The sequence below is a fragment of the Danio rerio genome, chromosome 2 (assembly GCF_049306965.1).
Source record: "Danio rerio strain Tuebingen ecotype United States chromosome 2, GRCz12tu, whole genome shotgun sequence".
NCBI lineage: Eukaryota > Metazoa > Chordata > Actinopteri > Cypriniformes > Danionidae > Danio > Danio rerio.
In genome coordinates this window covers 13,034,831-13,059,642 of record NC_133177.1, presented here as the reverse complement: position 1 = coordinate 13,059,642, position 24,812 = coordinate 13,034,831, and the positions used below count along the sequence as shown (strand labels likewise).

The following is a 24,812-nucleotide window of genomic DNA, read 5'->3' as shown; positions in this document are numbered from 1 at the left end:
TCTGTATGTGTGAAAGGGGCTAATAAAGCGCTTTTTACATAGGCGAGGAAGTTATGGAATTTTTTCGGAAAAGAGCATTCACACATTTCTGCATTCTGCATCTGAAAGGTCTGTATGTGTGAAAGGGGCTTATGTTTTCCAGTGATGGGTTGCAGATGGAAGGGCATCCATTGCGTAAAACATATGCTGTATAAGTTGACGGTTCATTCCGCTGTGGTGACCCCAGATTAATAAAGAGACTACCCGAAAAGAAAATAAATGAATGAAAAGGAAAGTAGAAATCAAATAAACGACAAACAAAACCAAAACCCTTCCACTAGAAGCAGCTTCCTCGGTGAATCAATGCAGCACTCTGCAGAGTCCTTGAATGGCTCTCAAAATGGCTGCAAGGAAGGTTGGAGAGAAACTGTACTGGGTAAGGAAAATAGAGCCATTACAATGGCAAGGACAAGAAGGAGAATTCTGTGTTAAATACAAAAATAATTATTAGTGTCTATAGATCACCCAAACAGTTACTCAAAGGTCACAACACACACCTAAACATCAGTCAGAGTAGCTTGTTTTCCCATTAGCACAAAATCACGAAGCAACATAGAACTAATCAACTCAGGTTCAGTCTGAAAATGTAGCCCTATATACATTTCTGGAGAGTGTCAAGTCAACCGTAGGACATAGCGAGCCACTGGACAAACAGGTAACAGCAGAAAAGCCATCCTAGCGCAAAAAGGAACGGCGTCATACCACCCTCTGACGTTCATTTCAAAGACAAAATGCAGACATACTTACTTCTGAATATATAATCCATGAACTCCAGAAATGTGTATAGGGCTACGTTTTCAGAATGAGCCGATGCTGGAACTAAATGTCATTTCAGTGTCACTCATATGCCATCTCACAAGCACAAGCAGTCCACCAATTAAACATAAACAGAATAAACACTTGTAGCTCTCCATACAGTTTCACTCATGCAGCATAAACAACTGAGCCCAATAGCGACTGTTGGATCAACATGATTGTTTGTGTTATGTTTAAAAACAAAAATTACTACTTAAATTACTACTACTTAGCTGCAGACACTGCCAACCAGTGACCAAAACAAAAGGTAGTTACACAATCAGAAAGGCGCTTCAGTTAATATTATAGTGCCAGATACCCTAGGAAACATACAGTAGGTGAGAGTTCAAAGTGGCTATTAACGCCGCGGCTGGTACCGCCGCCGTTTGAAATAGGTGCCGCACTGTTTTTAGTGTATGACCGCAGTTTGTGAATGAGCCGCCAGGGGGCGCAAAGGGACGGGATGCGAACGGACAGAAATAGTATTGTTACCTCTATAAATCAGTCTTTTATACCTACAGCATATGTAGACTTTTTATCTCAAATTATAATATCTTTATACCTCATGATGAAGCATATTTTGGAAGTAGACTTTGCATGTTAAAATCTGGTTTTATTTCAATCATGCAGACCATGATGCTAAAGCATTGATATATCATTATGTCTGTAGGCTATATCATAAACGCTTAGCCAACACTGTAGAAATGTCTGTTCATTTACAGTTGTTTGACTGTACAGTGTATTCGACCAGAAAAATAAAAAACTGTCGTTAGCTAATATTGTTTGTGTTGTAGGTTATGGAAACAAACAAATTCATTAAAATTTTGGCCAAATGTTTTTCCTCTCTCTGGCCTCACTCATAACAAATGGCTCTTGTAATAAGCTTTGGATCCCACTATTTGGCCGACAGAACTGTGGATACTCTGAAGTCACACTCCGTCCAGTGACAGTCTGTCATCATCATAAGTGGACTGTGCTGAAAAATTAATGAATAAGAAAATAACAATGAACAGACCGGATAATTCGTATAATTCTGACCTGAAATACATAGGAATAATGCACATATTTTTGTTGTTATTAGAAAAAAAGCAGGGGTATTCAATACATAAACATGCACCAATATTTGGGAAACTTTTAAAATAGATTAAAAATAGTTAAAATAGATGTCCAGTGTCATCAGTTTACAGCTGTTTATCTAATTTATCATAAAACATACATCTAAATTCAACATCTCATTAATGCCATTCATTTTTCCACACGTGCACGATAGAAAAGATTGTTTATTCAACTTAAAAAAAGTAAGTGTTCATGCTGCCTCAAATTATTATTATTTTTTGCCTTAAAGTTGACAGGACTTGATAATACAACTGCAATGGACGTGGTCTAAGCTTAGTTAACTTAGGGTGCTTTCACATCTGTGGTTCGGTTCATTTGGTTCGGACCAAGGGCAAAAACTGATACATTGTAGCATTTTTCTGCTATTTTTGGGTCCTTTTTCACACCACACTGATTGATTTAGTCTGAACCTGTTGAAAAGAACCAAAATGCACTCATGTGACAAAATACAGATCAATCATTGGCCAGATGTTCATTCATTCATTTTCTTTTCGGCTTAGTCCCTTTATTAATCTGGGGCCGCCACAGTGGAATACACCAACTTATCAGTATGTTTTTTGCAGCAGATGCCCTTCCAGCCGCAACCCATCACTAGGAAACATCCATTCACACTGAGTCACACACATACACTATGGATATTTTAGCTTGCCCAATTTACCTATACCATGTGTTTGTAACTCGAGCACCCAGAGGAAACCCACGTGAACACGGGGAGAACATGCAAACTCCACACAGAATTGGCAAATGGCCCAACCGAGGCTTGAACCAGTGACCTTCTTGCTGTGAAGCGACAGCACTACTGTGCCACCGCGCCCCCCTGGCCAGGTTATTAAACGTATTTCCTAAACTGCTTTTCAATTTGTCTGAATTAACATGCGGGAAAATGCCAATGGAACTCCCAAGTATACAATCCGGCAGACACAAAATGTGACTTTTTACTATGGAGGGACTACTGCGCTGGCTGATTGTATCCCTAGTCATAGTATACTATATAGTTTGTATAAATCACTTTAGACCAACTATACAACTATACTAAACAATGTTTTAATGCACTGCAAATGGCGAAGGCACATGGCAAGTCACTTCAGGAGAAGGCGTGAATTAATTCTGCTAAACTGCGACATGATCATCTTTCGGAAATATCACCATCTATCCATCAGGTAATGTTTTTACATCTCGCTCTGTTTAAAACTGTTATTAAAGCACTGTCAACAAATATTTTTCCTCCACGTACCATAATGCACAGCGATCAGACTATGGCAGCTAGATTGGTCCAAAAAGGAGCAGTACTTTTTGTGGTTGAGTCTGTTCTAGTTCGGATCATGTTCTCACCACAAACGAACTGCTCCAGGGTTCACTTGAAACCGTATCGAGATCACCTCATCTTTTTTTGGTCCGCTTTTGGTGCGCACTCGAATGCGATTGCTACATTTAAATCTGCCCAAACGAACCGCACCAAAAAGGAAAACGAACTCTGGTTCAATTTAACTAAACAAGGCAGGTGTAAAAACACCCTTAAATAGTTTTTGTATTTAGGAAAAATGTTGATAGGACTTCTTAATTCAAGTGTCATGGACATGGTTCAGGTTTAGTAAACCTAAATCTTAAAGTTGTCACACGCTATGGCCAATTTTGTTTATTTAACAAAATTGCACTTATACCGCATGTCTTTGTCACTTATGCTCATGTCTTCTTGCTGTGAGGTGACAGTGCTAGCCACCGAGCCACCATGCCATATTACTTACCTTCAATTAATCAAGATGAGTAATGTTCCACTAACGGACCATAGTCTGCAAATAAAAATTTCACCAAAGGAGCAGGTATCTGAGAAGAAACACACACCACAACCTTGCAATAATAAAATGGTGGTTAGTTTTACCAATGTTTTCAGCTCAAACTGTCCAGAACCCTCCGAAAAAAAAAAAAAATGCTAAACTACTGACAAGCAGAGGCACACTTGGTTTTTGTCCAATATTTAACATAAAATGCCCGTTCTAAACATCCACTGATCCCAAATGTAATTAATTAATAATTCCAAATAACTCGCTTAAGCCATTTTTCAACAGCACAATACAATTCTAAACCTAGATATTTATCATCTGACGTCATCCATAGGTAAACAAATATAAATGTAAGTAAAATATTAAAATAGAATGAAATAAATTAATAAATAAATAAACTTTTTTTACTATAAAAATATTTGTTTTATTTGTTGCACATATTGATGTAATTTAAAGCTTAGATGTTTGAAGCAGTTAGGTTAACTAATATATATATATATATATATATGTATATATATATATATATATATATATATATATATATATATATATATATATATATATATATATATATATATATATATATATATATATATATATATATATGAGTTCAGCTGACTTTTTTTAATCTAATAAGTTCAGCCAGGTAAAACTTTGATATATAAATTGACAATACATTCAATCCAGATAAGTTAACTTAAAACATTAAGTTGTGATAAATTGATCACTTAAATTGCTGTTGTCAGTAAATTAATGTACAGAACTTGTTATTTTTCCTGTTTTAATTGACAACTGAACATATTCTCAACATGGACAGCTATAAGCAAGTAAATAATTGACTGACTTTGCAGAAAATCAGTGCAGCTCTGCTATATTAACACATTATTAAAATAATTTTGTTTCTCGGTAGTTGATACAGTGACGGTTGAGTCATTAGATGGCTGTCAGCGTATAAAATATCACACCAGGTTTTTCATCTTGTAATCCCCTGCTCTGTTTGGCAGGGCTGTGAGCCAGTACAGTGACCTTAATTAATCATCCATAGGTGGCTGGCCCAAAATAGAGTGACATTCAAAAGGACAGAGGCCTGTGGATATGTTTCCTTTCATGAAGAGAAGCATATTGACTTTCTCCGTACACTCAAGCAGGCGGAGGACCAGTCAAATAACTTGGCTTTGCCTTGTGTCTCGGTCTACAATGTGTGACAGACTGGATAAGATCCAACAGGTTGCCTGAAGACAAGAGGTTGAGAATTACAAATTGTGACTTGCATGTTTTGCTTGAAATCTTGTCACATGAGTCTCAGGACTCATATCTGCTGGTTTTGTAACCTTCACTAGTATACTACGTATATTTGAGTAGGTCAATCAGCTCAATCTTTTTTAATTGCTTCTCCACACAGTTGAATTGACAGCCCCAAGTTTGAAATGTCACACTCAATTGCAGGCTTACTTCACTAATATAAATAATATCTATAATATAAGAATGCTAATGACATGCAAATGAGTCTGACACAAAGGCAAGGCAAGTTTATTTATATAGCACATTTTATACACAAAGGGACATTGCATATTATTGATGATTTGCATATGTAATGAACACTTTTTCAATTAATCTGTTTTATGTTATTGACTTAAAGAGACAATGCACAGGATACAAATATACAGCATACATTTGACAGAAACTATAATGAGTCGTTCACTGCTTTAAATTTACATGTAAATATACAAAACATACAAAAGAGTTAGAAAACTGTATACACATAGATCATGTACATAAAAGAATGTAAGAGGCTGAATTATCATATGCATTTGTTTATATGACAAAACATGTCTTTTTGACTCAAGAAGGTCCATACTGACTCCAAAGGCAGATACTGATGAGATCAGGGCCTGGTATATTGACTTTGGGGGTTTTATGATGTGGTCACATGTTGATTGGTCAGTTTGAAAGTCTCAGCATTTGGGCTTTAGTCACATGGTCAAGAAAGATACAAAATAGGTGTTGAACTCTGCTCTTTCTCTTTTCCTGGCCCTATCTTTTTCTGGCCTGTCTTTTCCTCCTCTGGTGTCTATCTTCTCTGACTCTTCTGCAATCAGGCTAACTTCTGGGCCTGCTCTCTTTGTCTCTTCCTCCCCGTGTCTCTCCTTCTATCTCTAGTAACTTAAATTTTACATTTAAGCTGGGTATAATTAATATCATATGTTTTTATCATTTCATATTTTATCATTTTATACAGTTATTTTGTAATTAATTCAGTTGTAACCATAGATAATTATTGTCGTTAAATCATCTCATTTTTAAGTATTTGTGAATTACTTTTGATTTAACATCAACATTTATTTATTCCATGTTGCAATACAATACAATCACATAATATCAATGCTCTCCCACATTTTAAGCTTTTAATACTGCCCTTGTTTCCATTATATGTACATAAGATATATGTATGTGTGTGTGTGTGTGTGTGTGTGTGTGTGTGTGTGTGTGTGTGTGTGTATATATATATATATATATATATATATATATATATATATATATATATAATTGTTATATAGAATGATCATTTTAAAAACGTATTAACAATGTAAACAATTAAAACATGCATATGGTAATTATTGCTGCACATTGTAAAAAAAAATGTTAAGCCAGTACAAAACAAAACAAAAAAATAAAACATAATCCTTATCAGCTGCACTGACCTTAAATGTCTGATGTTATGTAAACATAAAAACACAATCCTTATTTCCTTTTGTTTTTTCTTGTGTACTCAACCTTTGAAAACATCAGTCGCACTGACCTAAAATATCTGAAGTTAAGTGAACAAAAAAAATATTTTGGAAATTATTAGGACATAAAACTTTATCTGAACAAACAAGCATAGTCCAATTGAAAAAATAAAATAAAATAAAACAGAGACAAATGTTAACAAAACATTTATTAGACACGAAATTAGAAATAGCACAGGAGGTAAAACAACAATAACGGTAAGCAAGACAAGGACCAAAACATGGCAGGACAAACAGAGAAAACCACTTTGTAATGCTTCCCAGGAAACAACAAGACTGCAAAGAGTCTGTGTAAATGAGATCTCTATGTAGTCCTAGTAATCAGTCTATCATGAGCTTTCAGCTGTGTGTGTGTAATCAGGAGGAACCAGAAACTGGTGTGTGTGGGGTGTATGATGGGAGTTGTTGTTCATTAAAGTGTACTGTTTGTAGTTCTCCAGCAATCTGCACAGGCTAGATTGCAGGTGATTGTGATAGTATGGATCTAAACATGTGAAACTAAATAATAACAGAAAGTTTATAAGGCTTGGAGAAAGAACAGAGTGAGTAAATTATGATAAATCCCTTTCGTTATTTTTTACAGGAAATCTTCAAAACAATAATGATAGTAACTCCTAGTTAAAATATTATTGAAAAACTTTTTATCATTTATTTATCATTTGCTGTTTCTGTTTGAGCATGTGAACAATACACTGAGTTGAACATGAAAATTAAGTTTTAAATACATTTGATTTCTCATTTGAGAATGCATTTTAATTATTTGATCGTTTGAGCATTTGAATTATTATTTGGCTAGTCAAATGGAAAGTTTTTTTTTTTTTTTTTGTTTAGGCATTTGAATTTTTGTTGTAATTTTGTTCTGAAAAAACGTCCTTATATGTACAAAAATGGTGAAATACAAATTAACAGTCCACATGCGATAAGCATTTCTTTTTGGAGAGCGAACTAGGTAAATGTGAGATGAAAATTCACATTAAAAGTCTTTCTGCGGCTGATGGATAAAATCATTTTAAATTATGTTAGCATTATTGCAGTAGTATTTTGTTGTAGTTGTTTTTGTTAATAATAATGACATTACTATTATTTTTAGTGTTACTATTGTTTTATGTTGTTGTTGCAAGGGATAGAAATATTACAATCTTGATTTACAGAAGCTCTGAGATTAACTCAAGTTCAAGTAACAAACTGACAGAAACTTTTTTTGCGTGAACTAGTTTTGCTCACAAAACTAACCCTTTTAACTTAATAAGGAAATGTTGATTTAGGTTAAGTAGACATGTTAAATGTAGTTGTACAGAAATGTTTACAAACTTTTGCCAAACCAAAAAAAAAAACTTTTTAACTCGTTTTTTTTTTTTACAGTGCATATAATGATCAATTATTGTCATGTTTTGGGCTGTACTATTTAGTCATACCAGGGAAAAACTTTTCAAAGTTGACTGTCAAAAGTTATAACAAATCAAGCAGAAGAGAGAAAAAAGGGAAGAGGAAAAAAATGTTTTTGCTTTGACCAAAATTAACCAGGATTTCGAGGGCAAGAATCCTGAGAAGATTAATGTTTGTTTTTATTATTACTGGTCAAGTATGGTAGATATTAGACTAATATTTAATATTGCTCATGCATATTTTTTCCACTTATTAAATTCAGCTTAGGCAACGCAGTGGCGCAGTAGGTAGTCACTGGTTCGAGCTTCGGGTGGGTCAGCTGGCGTTTCTGTGTGGAGTTAGTATGTTCTCCCTGCGTTAGCGTGGGTTTCCTTCGGTTGCTCCAGTTTCCCCCACAGTCCAAAGACATGCGGTACAAGTGAATTGGGTAGGCTAAATTGTCCATAGTGTATGAGTGTGAATGAGTGTGTAATGTTTCTTAAAGATGGGTTGCAGCTGGAAGGGCATCCGCTGCGTAAAAACATATGCTGGATAAGTTGGCGGTTTATTCTGTTGTGGTGACCACAGAATAATAAAGGGACTAAGCCGAAAAGAAAAAGAATGAATGAATGAATAAATTCAACTTGTCAAAATATCACTCTCTTTCCTGTTTACTAAGTCTATTGATATTTAGCAGCTTCCACTAATTTTTTTCTCATGGTTTAGAGGGCATAAATTAGAAGAAAAACATATAGCGTAGTTCATTAAAGGGCTAGTACACCCAGAGCACACAGAGTTTCTTTCTTCTGTTGAAGTGAGGGAGTTCATTTCTCAAGTGTCAGATATTATATTCAAACATTTTGTCATTGATCAACTGACATTTTTTGTTCTGTCCCTACTTTATTCATTTAATTTAAGTATGGTAGATTTGTTTCAATCCATTACTGAGAATGAACAATATGCACAGTGAAAAAAGCTTTTCTAAGCTTCACTGTCTGGCCGGATGCACTTATCCCTATGCTTAGATTCATTCCAAGAAATTAATCTGCATCTAATCTAGCGGTTACATAACATGTCTCTGAAGCATACACAGGTCATTCATCTGATGTAAAATCATTTCATAACACAGCCAGGAAAAAGGTATTTTAGAAATTGTGAGTATTTTGTATTTGTCAAATCTAATATTGTGATGGACTCACTGCCGCATAATAGTGTTAATATAATCCTATCATAAATTGCATGAGAGTTTTTGTTCCATTGAGTTTTATTCCTACCAGCAAAATGAAAGACCATGGAAGAATGTTTCTCATTGTTTTATTTCACTCTGAGGATATTATGGTTTGATTTATGTATATATCAAAACCTCTTAGTCACAAGTGTAACAAGAATGTGAAGAAGGTGGTATATTTTCACTACTACAAATAACACTTTTATTGAAATAATTGAAATTATTCAATTATTAAAGGTGCAGTAGGTGATCTGCCCATAGATAAATACACTAGATATCGTATAGGGACCCTAAGCATGCGTCAATAGCGCCGCCACATTGGTACAGTGCTCCCAGGACAAATGTCATTCAACCGCACTAGTCAAGACAGTGTTATTACGTGAAGATGCTGGACTTTAGCGCTGTCTACGGGTGTAGTAACGAGCAAACAAAGTACAAATGCAGAACATTTCATAGGTAATATTAAGTTTTTTCTGTTTAATATTAACTTTTGTGCTAATCAGGTAACGTTATTGATGATAACAGTCACTTAACGTTACTGCCCTCACCATAAGGCAAAGCAGCACCAACTCACACTAAACACTCGCCTTATGCTAGTTTTGTTTAATAAAATTAGCAAAAAATGCAAAAGAAATATGACAACGAGATGCTGCGCTGCCAGAAACTTGTATTATTGTCGGCTAACGTTAGTGAAAGAGTCGTTCGGGGGATTCATTCACAAACGAATCGCTCCCTCAGTCAGTATGAGAAGTGAAAGCAGGAGAGGAGGTGTGTTTAGGATGATTAGATCAAATTTAACAGCGAGGGTGAATTATACATTTCTGTACACACAAACACAAGCCTTTTGTCAGGAATGCCCGTGCGGTCACTGATCCATCAATGTAGAAAAGTGATGGAAAATTATAATTTTCATAATTAGAAAAAAAAAATTACATACTAACATCCAGGAAAACTCCCGATCATAGATATATGTGTATATGTGTATTTCTCTGGCTTTGGATGGCCACAGTCTTCCACTGTACCTCGGTCCCGCAATCATTTCAAATGAGCGCCACCCTGTACCAAGATGGCGGCGCTATTGACGCATTCCGTCTAATAGACAACATTAGGCCAGGCGACATCTAATGTATATATCTATGTGATCTGCCAATATGCTAACCGCTTAGCATATTATGTTTGGATGGCAGGGAGGGACTGTGATTTAAAGCCACATCCCCTGAAATTGAGAGCGCGCACATACTGTTTTGTACTGTCCCATAAGATTCCCGCTTTTTTAAGATAAATATATATAACATTGATGCACATCACACATGACTAGCTTAAACCAGCTTGACCAGCCTAGCCAGGCTGGAAGCCCAGCCAATACCAGCTATGTCCAGCTTAAACCAGGCTGGTCAAGCTGGTTTTAGCTGGATTTAGCTGGTATTTTCCAGCCTGACCAGCTAAGACCAGGGCGAAAATGGCTGGAAACCAGCCTGGAAATGGCCAAAACCCCTCTAAAACCAGGCTGGTCAACCAGCTAAAACCAGCCAACCAGCCTGGGCTGGTTTAAGCTGGATTTTTCAGCAGGGGCTTTTTACTGATGTTTTGTTGTTAAACTAAATATAAATCTACATTATCGGTGCTGTAAAAGGACCTTATGAAACTTTAAAAAATCACATCAATCTTTCACCGGGAGATTTCAGTGGCTGAACAACACGCCTGTGCATATTAGTCATTCATAACAGAACACATCTAACATGAGCTTAGCCTGACTAAAATAGCTTTAAAACAAAATATTACCTGTCTAACAGTAATACTTCTGCCATGGTGTCGTTCTTCCTCCAGCGTGCTAAAGTAACTCCAATATTGATTCAGGTTTTTAAAAGTTTCAATTCAGCATTTGATTTCTCCTGGTCTGTCGCGTGACCGCGCGGCGCTTGCAGATGGGCACGCGCGAATGGCGAAACTGCGTGAACAGATGCGCAGAAGTCTGAATTTGCTGATAGACAGTCTGAGCTGCTTATCGGAATCATGGGAAATGTTGGTCCAACAATATTTAATTGGATGAACATTTTTAAATTTTATGCTTTACCCAGAATATAAAAATACATATAAACACATTTAGATCATTTAATGTAATCATTACTATTGGACTGTGAAGAGACTTTCAACCAGCACAGCAAAAAAAAAATTTCTGTAGACCGCTGGAGCTGTAGCTTAGACAGTGTGACCATTGGGTTATTAATCACCTCCCTGACTAAGGCCCGATTACCCGATCACTCAGCATAGATGGCCGGCCAGCTCTAGGAAGAGTCCAGGTAGTTCCAAACATCTTCCACTTATAAATGATGGAGGCCACTGTGCTCATTAGAAATTTCAGAGCAGCAGACATTTTTCTGTAACTTTCCTTAGCATTGTGCCTCCAGACAATCCTGTCTCGGAGGTCTACAGACAATTTCTTTGTCTTCATGCTTGATTTGAGCTTTGACATGCACTGTCAACTTTGGGACCTTACATAGATAGGTGTATGCCTTTTTAAAATCAATCAACTGAATTTACCACAGGTGAACTCCAATTAAGCTGCTGAAACATCTCAAGAATGATCAGTGAAAACAGAATGTACTAGGGGTGTAACGGTTCACAAAAATCAAGGTTTGGTTCGATACGACACAGTGGTGTCACGGTTTGGTATGTTTTCGATACAGCAAAAAAAGAAAAAAGCCAGAGGATTTCTCTGATTTAACTTTTTTTAATGTATTAAAACTAAAACAAATAAAACAAATCCTTCTTTATACTCAAAACCAAAAAGCTTCCTATAAAAATAAATGTAATATTGTAGTATTTAAACAAATAAAAATAAAAGAACAATTTAGTTTTTATATGGAACTGGGTTTCTATCTATTTTTAAGTTTTTTTTTTCAGAAAGATGAGTGTCCACCTTTTCTTCAGACTGCACAGATCTGCTTGATTTGACTGTCACCTGCCATTTAAGTGGATCTGTAAGCAGGAATTACGTATATGACTGAAATGGGCCTATGAAGGAATAATGTAACGGGGCTCTATTACATTTAACATTTTCTAAAAACCCGAAATTTTCATGGTGATTAAGGTCTCTCATATCCACAGCTATAAATGTACCGATCGCCTTGGTCATTTGTTTTGCCCTGTTCGAATCTGTAGAAATTGCCTGTCTGAATGCTGTTCCAGTTACTGATTCCGTGATGTCAGTGTAAATGAGTTGATATGCTCAAATATTACCGCTAAAATAGCTTACTGTCATAGCAGTGGTCATTGTTTTTTTCCACCACTCTCAAGGTGGTGGTGATGGTGCGCGACGTATCTGAAAAGCGGTGGGGGCGTGTGCGTGCGATGTATCTGAAGAGCGGTGGAGGCGTGTGCGTGTGATGTACCTGAGCGACGGGGGAGAGTTGTACCCAACGCACCTGAAGAGCTGGGAGGGATGCGGTGGAGAGGGGTGTGTGATGTATTTAAGAACCGGGTGGGGGGTAATGCGCGATTTCCAGAAGATTATTATTCATTTGCAGGCATCCGGGAGTCTATGCATTTGCGGGAGACTCCAGAAACTTCCAGGAGACTTGGGATGTCTAGGATCACTTTAACATTACTAGCCATTTTGCCTGCTAGTGTAGCGCGTGCCTGGCTGGAGTAGTGTTTGGAGTTCATATGTTTGGGTGTGGTCATTTGTGAACAGGTTATTGAGATTGGCTGTTCTGTGTCGGGGTCCAAGGTTGCTGGGCAAGGGGGGCGGAGCCAGCACGAGCAGGCTGACACAGAATTGATCGCTAATGAGTGCATGCTTTAATAAAGTGATATTTTGAGTTCAAAAGCGATGTACCACTGTTTAACATGACAGCGGGGAAGGCAGCATGTTGTCTGTGACGTCATTTGGGATGCCATGTTGAGGGTTCCTGCACTGAAAACATTACATTTTCTACTTAGTCTTTTATCGTTTTAGACGTTAGTCTGAATCAAATCGTTCAGTTTGTAATGCAAACCGAACCGAAAGTCTCGTACCAAACGGTTCAATAAGAGTACGCGTATCATTACACTTTTAGAATGAACCTGAGCTCAATTTAAAGCTTCGCGGCAAAGGCTGTGAATACTTATGTACATGTGATTTTTCAAGTTTTTTAATTTTTAAAAAATTTGCAACAATTTCAAAAAACCTTTTTTTTTTTAAGTTGTCATTTTTGTAATTTTGAGGAAATAAATAAATTTAATTAATTTTGGAATAAGGCTGTAACATAAAAAAGTGTGTCAAAAGTGAAGCAGTTTGAATACTTTCCGGATGCACTGTCACTGTAGGTTTTTCTTGGGGCCCTAAGTGGCTCCTTGCTTCGCTTATTAGTTAAATCCGCCCCTGATCCTCAGACATTTGAAAACATTATGCACCAGAGGATGCACTGTAAAATGTAATAAGTGAAATGACCTTAGAAAAATTGAGGAAACCAATTGGCTTAAAATTACTAAGTAAAGTGAAGTAAACTTCAATACTGTTGATTCAAAAGAGTTAGTTGTGTTAACTTCTTATTAGCGTTCACATTACTAGGAAAGTATTAGGAAACCGATTACCTAATTATCAAATAAGCTGAACCAAAACATTTAAGTGAAGACAAAGACCAATACCTTACTTACTTTGTCACTTACTCCAAGGGACGTTTATATTAAAGTTGATATTTAGCCAGGTGACGCAGTGGTGCAGTAGGTAGTGCTGTCGCCTCACAGCAAGAAGGTCGCTGGTTCAAGCCTCAGCTGGGTCAGTTGGCATTTCTGTGTGGAGTTTGCATGTTCTCTCTGCGTTCGCGTGAGTTTCCTCTGGGTGCTCCGGTTTCCCCCACAGTTCAAAGACATGTAGTACAGGTGAATTGGGTAGGCTAAATTGTCTGTAGTGTATAAGTGTGAATGAGTGTGTATGAATGTTTCCCAGAGATGGTTTGCAGCTGGAAGGGCATCCGTTGCGTAAAACATGCTGGATAAGTTGGCAGTTCATTACGCTGTGGCGACCCCAGATAATTAAAGGGACTAAGTCGAAAAGAAAATTAATTAATGAATGATATTTAGCCACACCATGTTGAGCATTGGGCTGAGTCATTAGCCCAATGCTCAACCCCCAACCTGGAGGACCAGGACATACACACATACACTACAGACAATTTAGTTTACCCAATTCACTTATAACTCCACACAGAAATGCCAACTGACCCAGCCGGGGCTCGAACCAGCGACCTTTCCAATGCAAGGCCACATCGCTACCCACCGCACCACTCAAAAGTTGTAAATACGTATTATTGTTAAATTATTATCTTAAAGGGGTGGTTTACTATGATATCATATTTTAAACTTTATTTGATGTGTAATGTAGCTGTGTGAACATAAACAACATCTCTAAAAGTAAAAAGTTCCAAGTTCAATACAAAGGGAGACCTTTGTTTCTACAGAGTTAGCTTAACAAAGCCAACAATGAACAAATTTTGGGGACTACTAAAAATACTTCCGCCCCCTGTGACATCACAAAAGTTCGTTACTGCGCATCCAAACTGAGCAGGTAAGGGCTGTGGCCAGAGGCGCTATAACATTTTAGCCGAGATGAAACTAAAAATGTGTCTAAACACGGCTGTTTCCACAGAGCTTCGTCTGTTTCTGTATTTGGGCTTCCAAAGGACACGACACAAAGACAGAAGTGCTTACAGTTCAATATTAATTATGTTCCAGAGAATTATAAAATACACAGCAAGCATGGTTTGACAAAACAGCTTCCAGAATCTCTCCCAATTCAGTGCTGGATTCGGCTAAAATCTCAGCAGAAGGTGTCAGGTACAACAAGTAAGTGTTTTTATTTGTTAAAATTGATCATAACATGTACAGTGTCTAGCGTTAACGGTATGCTGTAGCAACGATGTAAACAATGCGAAGTGCTGCTTTGCGGGCAAATGATTGAGCTACAAATTCATATTTATTAGTCAAACTGCTGAAAACACACACACTCCACCAGCATGTTCGTGTCTCTTATGTGTGTGCGCGCGCAACTGCACTGATTGTCTTCAGGCAGCTTTTCCATGCGTTTCACATCTCAGATAATGAAGTCGCAAAAGATATGTGAATGATTCATATTACTTACACCTGCATATTCTGGATACACATGAAATACGTTGTGTAACGCGGTGAGTTAAAAAAATACAGTGCTAGCAGCAGAAAAATCCAGGCTCAAACAGGTAGCATCCCACATCTTGTGCTTTATTCTTCTGTCACGATATATTACAGAAAATAACGTAATCCGAGCATCAGGGAAAAAAAAAGTCCTGCGCACATGCGCTTGTTACAGAAAGTTCACACATTCACACACACACACACACACACACACACACACACACACACACACACACACACACACACACACACACGCAGAGACATAGATGCAGACAACATTCAGACCACACATACACGCACACATACAGGCACACGCAAACGCTATTAAAGGAGCCGCACCCCATTTTCACTCGTTGCAGACACTTGTCAGATTTTATTATAGAGAGCAGGCAGAAGGTTGACTGAGGTTTACACAGCAGAAAAGTGTGTGCTTTTACGGGCGTGACGTGGACCCGATTCGCCAATCGCAGCACATTATAACGATGACCAATCAGAGTCACTTAAGGGCGGGTCTTTCAGAGGAACTAGGAAATTTGAGAGTCGTTTTCATGTTAGCTGAGTAGCTATGTATAACCAAAGTGAGATATATGAAAAAATAACGCGATTTCCTTCAAGTGAAACATGAACACACATTGCTTTGCATCTTATAAACACAACCAAGCCTTAAAATTAAATTGTGGACCACCCCTTTAAATTGTTGTTTAAGTATTGTAAGGTGAACAACCCTATTCATAAATATAGCTGGAAGCAGTAATTATCGGGGCCAAGCAGCTCAGTGACTACATCATAAACAAGCACGGCAACAAGCTACAGAGAATCTGGAATATTCTATAACTTTTTGGTAACATGCTCTGAGACAAATTTTGTAGAAATATGTGAACATTAATATAATTTATTCCCTAATTTACACAACTTCCTTTCCACCATCTTGAATTTTGTTTTGAACTCTCCATAGATTGTTAGCCCCATCAATGATATAGGATACAAGTAATCTGCTAGACCAGTCTCACGACAATAGACTAAACTATTCAAAAGTCATTCTATGGATAGAATTAAATTTTTTGTCAATTTTACTCCGGAGGAGGCTCAAACTGGCATTGTTTGGTCACACACATTAGGTTTGGTTTCAGTACTTCAAACCATTGCAGAGATTTAGCCTGTAATGTCTTCTGGCAGTATTACATCAAGTTTACGCATATGCTAAATTACAACAGCTTTGTCTATTAACATGAATGCCATAACTTTTGGTCTACATGGTCTGAAGCTGATTTGAGTCAAATTTGCTAAAGATTGGAGCAACAGTCTAGGAGGAGTTAAAAAAGAATGATTTGAACAAAATCAAAATGGCAGACAGAAAGTTTAGCAGATTATGGCGTAATTAGTATCTGTGTTGTCGGCATGACCCAAGGAATAATTTGAGACCAATTTCATCAAAATAAGCAAATGCTGGAAAAAGTTATTACAAAATTTGTACATTTCATTAATAATGTCCAATGAATGTCTTATAACTCTTGACCCATAGTTGGCGCTGTCACTAACTTTTTTTATGGTGTGATCAGTGTGAGGCGTCAATGACAGACCTAAAATTGGTGTCACTATCTTTAATCATCCCAGAGATACAGCCTCAAGTGTAGTTTGGCATTATGCCATCACATTTGTTGATGCAGTAAACAAAAACTGTTACACCTATCAACACAAATTCAAAAAATTTTTGTCATCATGGTCTGAAGATGATCTTAGTCAAAGTTGGTGCATATCAGCTAAATGATGTATGAGGAGTTTTTGACTTTAAAAAAGTAGGTTTTTGACTTAAGGCTAGATGGCGGACAGGAAGTTCAGTTAATTAAGGCATAATTGGTATTCTCAGGACAACCCAAGATATGTATAAGGACAAGTTTCATAACAATAGGCAAAATTGGTGCCGCTGTGATGAAACATTTTGAGCACCTTCAGGGTACAATCTCAAAGACACATACTGAGTTTGTCAGACACGGGGTTCGAACCCAGGTCTCCAGTGTCAGAGACTGAAAGCTTATCCACTAAGCCACAGGAGGACAATGATCCCAACAACAAGACAGTACTTGCTCTGTGAGAGGTTTATTTACAAAACATAAGTTGTAATAAGTTGTAAGGTAAGTTGCGAGGAATGCCCCCACTGAAGGATCTTAGCTCTGACAGCTTTAGGGACAAACAGACGATTATTTGGTCCTCCTCCAGGATCAGGTTCTCGGTCTTGGGCCTTCCTTACCATGCTCTCCATGTCCCACTGGATTGGAGCAATTATCTTACACCTGGGTATGATAGTGGAAATGCCATCTTCTTGAGGAGATTTAACACAAACTCTGGAGAGAGCATCTGGTTTCAGGTTTTTGGAACCTGGTCGGTAAGTAAGAGTGAAATGAAAGCGGTTGAAGAATAGGGACCAACGTGCCTGGCGGGGGTTGAGTCGCTTTGCCTGTTGGATGTACTCGAGATTCTTGTGGTCCGTGAGCACTTCGAAAGGGTGTTTGGCACCCTCCAGTCAGTGTCTCCATTCCTCCAGGGCTAACTTAACGGCTAGTAACTCTCTGTCACCTATATGATAGTTTCTCTCAGTGGGAGTGAGGCGGTGGGAGAGGAATGCACACGGATGCAACTTGTTGTCATCTCCTCTCTGGGATAATACTGCCCCAACACCTACATCCGATGCATCCACTTCTACTATGAAGGGTCTGTCTGGGTTGGGAAGGAGAAGAATAGGTGCAGAGGTGAAGCGACTCTTGAGGTTGTTGAAGGCCAGTTCGGCCTCTGGCCCCCATAGAAAACCTGCTGGGTTACCCTTGGTGAGAGCAGATAATGGGGCCGCCACGGTACTAAAGTTCAAGATAAATTTTCTGTAAAAATTGGCGAAACCTTTTTTTCGCCACCTGAGAACTTTACTGACATGTTGTACATGCTCTTGGAGGGATCTTGAGAAAATGAGAATGTCGTCCAAGTAGACAAACACAAACTTGTTAAGCATATCTCGGAGGACGTCGTTAATAAGGGCTTGGAAAACAGCAGGGGCATTGGTGAGACTGAAGGGCATGACCAGATATTCATAGTGCCCAGTGGGTGTGTTAAAAGCGGTCTTCCACTCGTCTCCTTGTTTAATGCGCACAAGATGGTAGGCGTTGCGCAAGTCGAGTTTTGTGAAAATGGAGGCTTCCTGAAGAATTTCAAATGCAGTAAACATGAGAGGCAAGGGATAGCGATTGTGGACAGTGATTTTATTGAGTCCCCTGTAATCAATACAGGGACGAAGTCCACCATCTTTTTTTCCCACAAAGAAGAAACCAGCACCCGCTGGAGAAGTGGATGGCCGGATAATCCCTGCTGCAAGAGATTCATCTATATAGTTGTCCATGGCAGTTCGTTCGGGAAGAGACAGTGAAAAAATACTGCCTCTAGGGGGGCAGGAATCTGGAAGCAACTCAATGGCGCAGTCATAGGGGCGGTGGGGGGGCAGGGAGGTAGCTCTCCTTTTGCTGAAGACGGCCTTTAGGTGATGGTATGGAGCTGGGACTAGAGACAGATCTAGGGGTTCTTGAGACTCGAGAATAGGGTTGAGGGGTTTCTGACTCAGACAGGTGGTTTGGCATGTGGGACTCCAACCTAAAACTGTGCCAGTGGGCCAATCAATATGAGGGTTATGCTGAAGCAGCCAGGGGTGCCCAAGGATAACTGGAAACTCTGGTGAGTGTATCAAGTGAAAGCAAATCTTCTCTTGGTGCTGACAAACAGAGAGACCAAGGTGGGAGGTGAGGTGGGTGACTTCTCCTGGACCTAACGGTCTACCATCCAGAGCAGTGACAGATAATGGACCAGGAAGGGGATCGTTGGGAATTTTAAAGTTTCTGGCTAAGGTCAGGTCCATGAAATTTCCAGCAGCCCCAGAATCTACAAAGGCCTGAAGTTGGCATTTCTGGTCTGCCCATGTGAGCGTGATGGGAAGGAATAACCCAGATTTGGAAGGTATGGTATTGACTGAAGCTCCCGTTACAGTCCCTCCTTGCCTGTACGGGGCTGAGCGTTTCCAGCAGTCTTGAGCAGTTTGTAAAATTTGAAGGGGATGGAGTGAGAAATGGTGTGGGGGCTGAGGAACAGTTCGTCTTCCTTTCTCTCAGACGATTATCGAGGCGAATAGCTTGGTCCATCAAAGTCTCAAGGTCCAGAGCAGGTTCTCTGGTAGCTAGGTCGTCTTTAATTACCTCAGACAGCCCATTTTGGAAGCAGACCATGAGTGCCTCATTATTCCAGCCGCTCCCTGCTGCAACGGTCCGGAAATGGATGGCATATTCGGCCACACTACCACTACCTTGTTGAAGGGTGAGGAGTTTCTTAGAGGCTTGCCGGCCACTGAGGGGGTGATCAAAAACCCGCTTAAACTCCTCTTCGAAATCTGTGAAACTGGAACAGAAAGGGGCCTTAGCTTTCCAGACTGCAGTGGCCCATGAAAGAGCCTTACCAGACAGCAGGGTGATTACATTAGCAATCTTGGCCTGATCTGAGGGGAAGGTAGATGGCTGTAATTCAAAAGTTAAAGCACATTGGGTTAAGAATCCATCACATACACTAGGATCACCTGAGAAGCATTGGGGTGGTGGCAGGCGAGGTTCTGTGAGTGGAGAGGTCACTCGAGTCTCTGCATTGGGTACTAAGGCTACAGGGGAGGCAGGAGTAGGGCTGGAAGGTAACCTGTCGAAAAGCTGACGAATAGAGGTCATTATGTCAGAAAGTACCTGCGAATGCTTGGCCATGAGTGTTTCTTGCTGCATTAGGGCTTGCTCATGTCGCTGGACTGTAGAAGCCTGCTGGGCTACTGTGGCAAGAAGATCCTGAGGGTTTTGTGTCTCTGGATTCATGTTTGTTCTTGGCTCAGTTATTCTGTCAGACACGGGGTTCGAACCCAGGTCTCCAGTGTCAGAGACTGAAGGCTTATCCACTAAGCCACAGGAGGACAATGATCCCAACAACAAGACAGTACTTGCTCTGTGAGAGGTTTATTTACAAAACATAAAAAATCCAGACTTGGAACAAAAAATGCAGAGATAACAAAAAGACTGGTTAACGGAGGAACAAAAAGGCCAACAGGCAAAATATCTTTGATAATCTAGAGCAAGCAAAACACATCCAAAAAAAAACTATAAAAAGGCAATGTAGCACAAGACTCTGCGTAAACTAGACTTTAGAGAAGCAAGAAGACTTACGACCATCAAGGGTTAGCATCAAAAATAACTGAGCAAAGAAACAGGGGAACTAGTCAACTTAAATACACAAGACCTAACAGGACACAAGTGAAACCAATCACGTAATTACTGAACTTAAACAACACATGGGGAGAAATGGGGACATCTAGTGGAGAAACAAAATCATAACATGTAAAAATTAAAGTCATGAAATGACAGATCCTGACAGAGTTTCATAACAATTCACCAATTTGCCCCTAAAATATATACATTTTTGTCATAATTCAAAATGGCCAACTGTCCAAATTGCTGACCTGGGAAAATCGGACATCATTTGACTTGGCATGTTCACTAGATGTAAAGAATGGTTGAGAAGTTATAAGCAAAAAAAGTTTTTTTTTTTTTTTTGTATCTCCGGACCGTTAGGGGGCTGTGCGCCGAAACACTGCAGCTATCTTCAAACCATGGTTGTGATAACACACACCAAGTCTGGTGTGAATATGTCAGTGTGTTACAGAGATAGCACAATAAGTCAATTTTTGCAAGCTCTACGTTAAGTTTATTTGCAAGTCAATCAAAAACAATTTGTCTAATCAACTTGAATTCAATCACTTTTGGTCAACATAGTCTGTAGATCTTGTGATAAAATTTTGTTGAAAATCGGAAAAACGGCCTAGGATGAGTTTTTTTCAAACAGGTTTTATGAAAAATTTTAAATAGCGAAAAAAATGTCATGACGAAAAATGACGTCATAGGGTGTGTTTGAATTGGCTTGAGCGAAGAAAAATATTTTAATAGTAGCCCATTGGTTTCAAAACTTATAAAGATTAACATAAGTGGTACTTTGGACAAGTAGTGGCGCTAAAGAGTTTGAGTTAGAAAGTCCAAATTTGTTGTGGTTGAAATTTGTTGTTGTTGTTGTGTCTTCTATCAGTGTGCCAAAGTTCACGTAAATGCTTTGGTTAACTGTATTAAGTTTAATGTAACTGTAATGTAACTAATAAGTTAACTGCACTTAATTTAATTAGTGAAAACGGTTATTGCTTTTTACAATGTGCATGTCGATGGTGGAAAGTAATCCTCCACCACTGAGTGCAAACTGGCATTTAAATCCTCCTTAATTTTGTTAGCAAAGCGCATCTACTGGCTTCTAAATGATAAAACCATGCACCCCCATACATTCTCATTTCAGAAACCATTTCAATTACGTACATGTCACAATAGGGGTATAAAAGGGCAATCTTATCTTCTGTCTGATGCTGAATTTAATATGACAAGTTCTCAGATTCAGATGAGCAAGACCCCTACCGTTGCTATTGATTTCCCTTTATATTTTACTAATGTTTCCTACTACAACAAAGGCAAAGCAGACTGTTAACACCGAAACATGTTTTGCATCGAACCAGCTAAGAGACATATCACTGATGCAACTGCATCTATTTCCCAGAGGACTCACTTGTCTAAGCACTAGGGATATTCTTAGCCCTATACGCATTCTCATTCACGTAGATTCGATTGATAAATGTTTCTCACTTCATACTAAAGTGAGAGACAATGACATGGCATAACAAAACATTTGATTTTCCCATAAAAAAGTGACTGTTTTGTAGCTTTTTGCTTAACATCACACATGGATCGCTGTGAATTCTTCATGTGTCTATCACTTACAAAAATTGCCAGACGCCAAGACTGATTTCTTGAAATGAAGCTTGTTTGAATAGAAGTTAAAAATAGAATGCAGCTGAATACATGCACAAATACCCCAGCAAACTTTAAGCCTGCATAATAATCTCGTCATGTGCTGGAAATTGACTTTGAGTAAGTGTGGAGAAGAAGTTGATTGGAAAGACTGGCTCTGCCTGTATAAAATGAGAGCGCGTGAAATGCATCATCCGAACAGATGGCGGGCAGCAGTGATACAGGGCTGTCACATTAAGCCCCAGCTGTCATGATAAGCAGAATACTTCAGTCAAATGTGCAAACACTCCCTTATGACACTGTTACAGTGTGTATAGTCTTTGCTGTCCAAATAACTTCATATTAATATTCACCTGTAACATATTAGTTCATGCGCTTGAATAATTTAGTGTTTTTTTTATGCAGACAGTTTTGTTTATCTGATTGTTTTTAAGTAATCGTGTCTTTTGAGCCCCATTGACTATCCCAACATTTGGGATGGGAGTCTCATCTGACCAGTTTATATTGTGTTTATAGCTAAGCACTAAAATTATTATTTTTTTCCTAGATGGGAGAATTATCATGTTAAAATGTTTGATAAAAGAATGTTCATCACCTCAAAATTTTATTTTATTTTTTATTTTATCGTTTTATTTTATTTGCCGACAGCTAGCTCTCTGCAACTTTCACATGGTTGCCCACTAAATTTAAGCAGGGCTGCGCCTGGTCAGTACCTTGATTGGAGACCACATTGGAAAGCTAGGTTGCTCCAGGGGGCGTTCAACCTGTAGTTTGTGTGGGTCCTAACGCCCCAGTATATTGATGGGAATTCTGTACTGCTTAGTGAGTGCTGTCTTTTGGGTGAGGCGTTAAACTAAGGTCCTCACTCTCTGTGGTCGTTAAAAATCCCAAAATATCATTAAAATAAAAGTAGGGCTTTAATTCTGTCCGAATTTGCCCACTGGTCCATCATGGCCCCCTAACCATCCCCATATCATAATTGGCTTCATCACTCTGTCTCTTCTCCACCAATCAGCTGGTGTGTGGAGGATATCAAATCAATTAATAGAGATGAGTTATTTAAACTATATGTTTAGAAATGTGTTGAAAAAAGTTTTCTCCGTTAAACAAAAATGGTGGAAAAAATAAAGGGGGGGCTAATAATTCAGGACGGCTAATAATTAAGACTTCAACTGTATATCTATATATGTTTGTGTGTGTGAAAATTTAGATTTTTTTGTAGATTTCCCAAATGAAGTTTAACAGAGCCAGGATTTGTTTACAGTTTGTCTGATAATTGACATTGACCTTGACATTGTCAAGGTAGAAAAACATTAAGTTACAGTGTGACCAATTGGTTTAAGTTGTTAAATATTGCCATGTTTCTCTAGTTCCTTTATTATAAATAGCCCAGAGTTTAGCCCAGTTCTGAGTTTTGGCTTAGGAATGATGGCCCTGGCCAAGTGCATCGAAAAAGCTGTTTTTAAAATAGCATTTTCAGCTTCCCAGGTGCTAAAGCTGATTTATTATTTTGTTTTTAATAATTAATGGGTCTAGACTGTTGCACTGCAGTAGCTTTTTCAAGGTAGAGTGAAAACCTTGGACTAGTTAGTCAAAACATTTTGTTGCTCACAGGTAGTTAGCTAGTTATAATTATTTATACATTATTGGTTGAGTTATAAGTAATACCTTGATGTAGCAGAATTAAGTTTACAGTCCAAACTAGTTTGTCCATTCAACATTAAGCGCTAATTGTATTAAGTCTCAGAGTGCTATTTTTAGTGACCCACTACAAAATAACTAACTATAAAACTATTTTTAAAAAATGTATTTTTAATAAGTTGCCTAGCTAACAGCATGCAGCTAGATTGAGCTTGTTAAAGTGACTGTGATGCAAGGAGTTAATGCAGACTCAATGCTCATGTGAAACGTGCACAAACGTCTTATTTACTGTAGCAAAAGAAACAAACAAACAAGTACTAACTTAAACAAACACACATTCAAGCATACATACAAAGGGTAGAGAAAATGTGAAAAAGGATGAATGAAAACAAAATGAAGCAGGGAAGTGAATGTGCAAGCACAAGCAATTCTAACCACTACGGCTTTTACAAAAGGGTCTATAAGTTTGTTCTAAACCTCTGTACAGTTGAAGGACATAATAGGTGCATATTACTCAGTTGTTCTGTGAGCATTCAATGCAGTCTTGGATTAAAACTTCATTCATGTGGTGAAGTTCTCAAGGGTTGAGTGAAGAATGACTTCAGAGATAGTATTCTGACTTGATGGAAGAACGGTGAAGCCTGGCTGGACAGCATGGTCCAGGCTGGTACACAACTCTTCCTGTGTTGTTCTTGTGTATCTTCTCTTAACCTCTGTTTAAGACAGAATAGTATCTTTTAACTTCTACAGGTGCAACACCTGGGTGACCCGATGGCGCAGTAGGTAGTGCTGTCGCCTCACAGCAAGAAGGTCGCTGGTTCGAGCCTTGGCTAGGTCAGTTGGCATTTCTGTGTAGAGTTTGCATGTTCTCCCCACAAGTCCAAAGACATGCGGTACAGTTGAATTGGGTAAGCTAAATTGTCCATGGTGTATGTGTGTGTGTGAATGAGTGTGTATGGTTGTTTCCCAGTGATGGGTTGCAGCTGGAAGGGCATCCGCTGCG

The 24,812-nt window shown here is 38.5% G+C and overlaps 1 protein-coding gene across 4 annotated transcripts in view; it reads left to right on the top strand.

Moving 5' to 3' along the window:
• Positions 1-24,812, top strand: part of dpp6b (dipeptidyl-peptidase 6b) — a 298,152-nt gene that overhangs the window by 76,153 nt on the left and 197,187 nt on the right. The window contains exons 2-3 of one of the 4 annotated variants that reach the window (NM_001115122.1): positions 327-334; positions 18,728-18,754. The exons of the other annotated variants lie outside the window; for them this stretch is intronic. Of the exons in view, the coding sequence (NP_001108594.1) occupies positions 327-334; positions 18,728-18,754 (35 nt within the window). The remainder of the gene's footprint in view (positions 1-326; positions 335-18,727; positions 18,755-24,812) is intronic. 4 annotated transcript variants of the gene reach the window in all.